The following is a 6,000-nucleotide window of genomic DNA, read 5'->3' on the forward strand; positions in this document are numbered from 1 at the left end:
GTACAGTGTCTTCTTCTTCCTTTCCAGGCTTATAGGCCAAGTGGCCTGTTCTGGACTCAATTCCATCTTTTTAAGGGTCTTCCTCTGCATCGAGTACCTTTTGGATGGCAATTTAGAATTTGTTTAGGTATTCTGCTTCTGTTCATTCTTAGTATATGTTCTTTCCATTTTTCTCTATAGCAAATAACTGTTTCATTTAGGGAGGTTGTAATTCCAAGTTTTTTTCTGATTTTGCTGCTTTTCATTTTGTCCATTATTGTGACTCTTTCAGTTCTGCGCAGAAATTTCATTTCGGATGATTCAATTCTTTCATCTGCTTTTTTTATTGTCCATATCTCACTGCCATAAAGTAAGGTTGGTTTAGCTACTGTATTGTAGATTCTTATTCGTGTGTGTTTTTATACATAATTGGGTTAAATGTTTTTTTTATAATCCCTGTTACTTTTAAAAAGTTTGATATCTTTGGTTGTATATCAGCTTCATTTTCATATGACATTGCGCAACCTAAATATTTGAATGTATTTACTTGCTCTATTATTTTGTTGTTTATTACTATTTTGCTTCTTATTGGATTATCACCTTTAAAGGCCATGACTTTTGTTTTGTCTGTTGATATTTCCACACCATATGTTTTTATCAGATTATTTAGACTCCATAATGATTTTTGTAGTTCATCTTCATTATTTCCAAGGATTATTTGGTCATCAGCAAAAAGAAGAGTAGCTAATCTGGTGTTACGGTTTATCTTGAATCCTCCTTCATTAGTTATCTTCCATTCTTTTATGATTTTATCTATGTGTATATATTAAATAAAACTGGTGAGAGAGGGCAACCCTGACGTAATCCTTGATTTATTGGTTTCCAGCTTGATGTTGAATTATTGTACTTCACAGATATTTTATTATCTTGATATATATATATTATATAAGGCTCTAAAGAGTTGGTTTGGTATTTCATATTCTTCTAGGATTTCCCAGTTTTTCCCTGATAATTTTATCAAATGCTTTGGTGTAATCTATAAAAGCTATGTGTGTTTCTATGTTCATTTCTCTGTGTTTTTCAATTAATAATTTTAACGTAAATGCAGAGTCTATGCAAGACCTGCCTTTTCTGAATCTTCTATTAATTTTGGGTCTACTATACGTTTAAGTTTATATGCTAAGATTTTTGCATATACTTTATAACAGGTACTAAGTAAGCTGATTCCACGATAATTGTTACAATCAGATTTGTGTCCTTTTTTTGTAGATGGGGAATAACTTTTGCTTTGGTCCAATCTTGTGGGCATTTTCCTTCTTTCGAGATCATATTATAAAAGTTAAGTAACCTGAGTGAGAATTCAAGTCCTGCATATTTGATAAGTTCCAAGTTTATATTGTCTTTTCCTGGAACCTTTCCTGTTTTGCTTTGGGTTAATGCTTCTGTTAAATCTTCTATAGCAGCACTTCCCAAACTGTGGGCCACAGCCCCCTTGGGGGCCATAGGTTTTGTTGAGAGGGGGCCGTGAAATAATGAAAACAAATTGAAAATGTTTTAAGACTAAGTAGATTTTTTATCTTAAAAGAAATGTATTTAATTTTTATTATTTATTATTTCTTTTTTGTATTTTTTATATTTTAATGGAAAAAATCACGCATTGGTGCGGGTTCACAAATTTTGCTTCCTGCATATTTTGGTGCTTAATAAATATTAGTAAATATATGCTTATTCATATAAGTTTCATTTTAAAGCAGAAATCTAAGAATTGCAGTTTCAAATATTTCACCTGATATTGACTTTTTGTGTAGCAGTATTGAAACACATCCATCACATTAAATTGTTATTAAACTTCTTTTATGTTTTTAATTCTTTCTTTATTACTAACCATTTTACGTTTCATGTGCTTGTACTTCAACTGTACACTAACAATATATCTATCTATATAAAAATATGAGATAATGTGCCATGTCAAATGTGTATGTAAGATGCTAAAAATGTAATATTTGCATTTGATTTTTGCAATATTCGCTGTGTATGTTTTGTATTGAATATAAATACAATAAATATTATAATAATATATGTCTATATTACGATTTGTTTTCGAGGGGGGGGGGCCTTCAAATATTTTAATTTTTCCAAAGGGGAGCCCTGACATCCAGAAGTTTGGGAAGCACTGTTCTAGAGTGATGTTTTCAAAGTTATCAGAGATGTTTACAAAGGGTAGTTTTCTGTTTTGAATGTTTTCATCATGCCATAGATCTTGGTAGTAATTTTGCCATGTTTCTATTTCAATGGTATTAATATCTGCTTTTTCTCTAGTTTCATTGCTTAGATCTTTGAGGATTTTATATGCATTAGGTCTTTTGAGCATACAGTCTCTCTCTCCCTCTAATTTTGTTACAAAATTGTTCCATCTGTTTCTGTTTATTCTCCTGCATGCTGCTTTTGCTATTGTTTTTTTTCTGCTATATTCGATTTTTGATTCTATTTTTTAGGTTGAACCAGTTTTTATATGCTTTTTTTCTTTTCTTCAATAATGCATTTAATTTCATCATCCCAGTCCCTAAGGCCTCTTTTTCTTTTCAACTTTTTCTTTGTTCCTAAACTTTCTTTTGCAGCTTTTGTTATTATGGTTTTTAGGTTTGACCATTCTTCTTCTATGTTCTGATTTTGTTTTATCTTGTCATCCAGTTCTTTATTCTTTTTTGGTACGTCTTTAATACTGCTTTCGTCTAAAAGTCTAACTTTGAAAGATTCAAAATTTCTATTTTCCTTATACTTTTTTGTTGTTTTCCATCTTGGTTCTCATTTTATTTTTCCAATTAAAAGGTAATGATCTGATTCAATTTCAGATCCTCTGTATACTCTTGTATCTATTATCATTTCTGACATTTTGATATTGCTGATTATGTAATCAATAATGCTTCTTGCGTCTCTTGCTTCCCAGGTGTATCTGTGGATGTCTTTATGTTTGAAGAAGGCGTTCATTATTTTAAGGTTATTGCTTATAGTAAAATCTCTTAATCTATTTCCATTTCTATTACAGTTAAGTTCTTCGATAGGTCCTATGTTTGGTTTATATGGTTTATTGCCAATTCTTGCGTTGAGATCTCCTATTACCAAAATGTGAACCTTAGATTGGTCTTCTTTAATATTGCAGTTGGGTGTAGAAGTTTTCTGAGTCCTCCTCTATTCCTTCTTCAGGTGCATAAGTTCCAATTATTGTCATATAGCCTCTGTCTATTTTAATTCTCATTTCTATTATTCTATCGCTCCAAAAGTTGTAATGGATTATATTGTTTCTAAGAGATCAAGTATGTAGAAAGATCATTACACCAGATTAGCTCTCTCTCTTCTGCTTTTACCCCACTGTATATATAGATATAATTTTCAGTTTCATCTGTTCCTCTCTGCTTTTTTTTAGATTCTGTAATTACTGCTATTTTTACATTTCTTTCTTCTAGTGCTTGGTCCAGTTCTATGATTTTGTGGTGGATACTTCTCACATTCCAGGTGGCTCTATTCCAATAGGTGTATTTCTGCTTTTTTTTTTTTGTTTTCTGTAATCTTCTTCTCGAATCCTTATTCCAAGCCGGTTCATTACCAAAAAAGTTTGTCTGTTTACTATCTTTATGAGTCTTTTTAGTGGGTTAAAATTTTGACTGAGAGGGTTACTGGCCATCTGCAGTCTAGCTTGGTGATGGGGCTGCCATCTTGAGGCCTTCAAGCTTGCCTTAAGTGGTAGGAGAGATTTTTAAAGAAGAGACATAGAGAGAGAAATAGAATGACCCATAGCCCTCGATTACTCTAATAGCATTAGGGTCGTGAGTTACAAGAGTTGGGCGAGGAATGCCATATAGGAAAGATTAAAGAGCAAGGGGGCCTACCTCAAAGAAGAGGGAAGAGAGAGAGAATAGAACCTGTAACCTCTGGAGAGCGTGTCCAGAGGTTACAGGGTCTTCCGAAAGATTAGTACAGTATATTGTGTTCAATTATAGGAATCCCGTGAAGTCTGCAAACAATTGGGAGAGTCTTTAATGAGAATAAATGCAAAAATATAATATGGGTGATACTGATGTTTCATGGATGAGCACCGCACACACCTAGCACACCCAGAATATTCACACCCCTGATATATATATATATATATATATATATATGGTTATTTTTATGCAGATTGACTCGATTTACGAACATGTTCAATAATTTTAATGACTTAAACCACTGAGATAATTAAAAATAAAATTTAATAAGGACACAACTAGTTTCATTAATAAAAGTCATTTCGGTGGTTTGTCATTAAAATTGTTGAAATATACTGGGTGTCCCAAAATTCACGCAAAAAGTAATTTTGATAGAAAACATAGGTTTTTAATTAAAAATTGTAATTTCTTATTGATTCATAAAGTACATAGTATAGGGTTATGCATGGAATAGCATATTGGGTAAATGGCCTCCACGGCTTTGCTGGCACATACGCACTCTTTTGTCGAAATTTTCCATGACCGTTTTGCATAAATGTGGCTGAATTTCGTTGATACAGTGCTCAGTTTCCTCCTTCAAGGCATGGGTGGTCGTGGGCTTGTTGGCATAAACCTTAGACTTCAAAAAACCCCAAAGTAAAAAGTCCAATGGCGTTGTCACATGATCTAGGCGGCCAATTCTGATCACCAAAACGGGAAATTACACGACCAGGAAATGGCTCATGCAGTAATTGAATTGTTTCTCAGGCTGTATGGCATATGGCACCGTCTTGTTGAGACCACATGTCGTCCGCATCCATATCTTGCAATTTAGGCACAAAAAACTGGATTATCATGTAGCGATAGCGAGCACCATTAATTGTTATTGCCTTACCAGCCGCATTTTCGAAGAAGAACGGACCGATGATGCCTCCAGTCCAAAATCTGCACCAAACAGTGACACGTTATGGATGCATTTGTTTCTCAACAATCACTCGTGGATTTTCTGAATCCCAAATGCGACAATTTTGTCGATTAACGAAGCCATCAAGATGAAAATGAGCCTCATCGCTGAAGATGATTTTGTTTGAAAAATAAGCATTATTTTTAAAATATTGCTCAACAATCAAAATGCATTGCTCTTTCGTGTAGCGCTCCATTTTTAATAACCCTGAACTGTCAGCTGTCACGCTGTCTTTTTTTTCCTTGTTGGCAACACTTAACCGCACAAATGGCGCTAAATTTAAATCTTGTGTGAATTTTGGGACACCCTGTATATATAACATAATTTTTTAATTTTGTAGTCATATCTTAAAATGTGTTTTATTTTTTTTTTATTAGGACTTGGTAAGAATCAAGAGAAGAACGTTCCATTCTCACAAAGTTCTTAAAAGCCAGACAAAAGATTTATATGCTGAATTAAATCAACTGTGTAAACTAATTCAAACTTAATTAATAGATGTATTTGTACTTGTACAGAATGAGGTTTTTTCTTCTAATTAATTAAAACACTGTTCCTTATATGAATTTCTCTTTCTGTATATGTTAAAATATATGTATATATTAAAAATATTTTACTCAATGTTTTATTTTCCATTGTCAGATATAATACAGATATTTCTCAAAGTATAGCTGAATCCATTATTTTATTTTATTTTTTTTTCTGATTAGAGCATTTCACACATACAGCTATTTGATGACAGCAGCTATGCTCCCAGCAGCCATGGAATTCAACACAAAATAAAAACTGGTGTGCATGTTGAAGACCTAAACAGTACAGTATAGTACAGTACAGTACAGTAAGAAATGACATGACTCGCAAACCTGAAGAAAAGTTATGGAAATTTGGAGGAAAAGCATAACTAATACTAAATAATAGAAAGTACATGCTGGATTTCTGTTCAATATATGATATACAATATGTAAACAATAAAATAAAATAAAGGTCGTTGATAAAGCTATTGTTTAAAGTAATATCTTCAGACAATAATATACAAAGGAAATAATAAGTGAAAACAATTTAAGCTTTGAGCTGGATGAAAAACAATTGAGTATATAT

General features: G+C 32.5%; 1 protein-coding gene across 1 annotated transcript in view; it reads left to right on the top strand.

Moving 5' to 3' along the window:
* LOC150097283 (uncharacterized) overlaps window positions 1-5,399 on the top strand; it is a 172,254-nt gene extending 166,855 nt beyond the window's left edge. Inside the window, exon 9 of the mRNA XM_090407636.1 lies at window positions 5,283-5,399. Within this exon, the coding sequence (XP_090263762.1) occupies window positions 5,283-5,393 (111 nt within the window). The 3' untranslated portion in view covers window positions 5,394-5,399. The remainder of the gene's footprint in view (window positions 1-5,282) is intronic.
* The last annotated feature ends 601 nt before the right edge of the window (window positions 5,400-6,000 follow it).

This window comes from Typopeltis vanoorti, chromosome 17, assembly GCF_054136105.1.
Source record: "Typopeltis vanoorti isolate ZY-2024b chromosome 17, IOZ_Tvanoo_1.0, whole genome shotgun sequence".
Classification (NCBI taxonomy): Eukaryota; Metazoa; Arthropoda; class Arachnida; order Uropygi; family Thelyphonidae; genus Typopeltis; species Typopeltis vanoorti.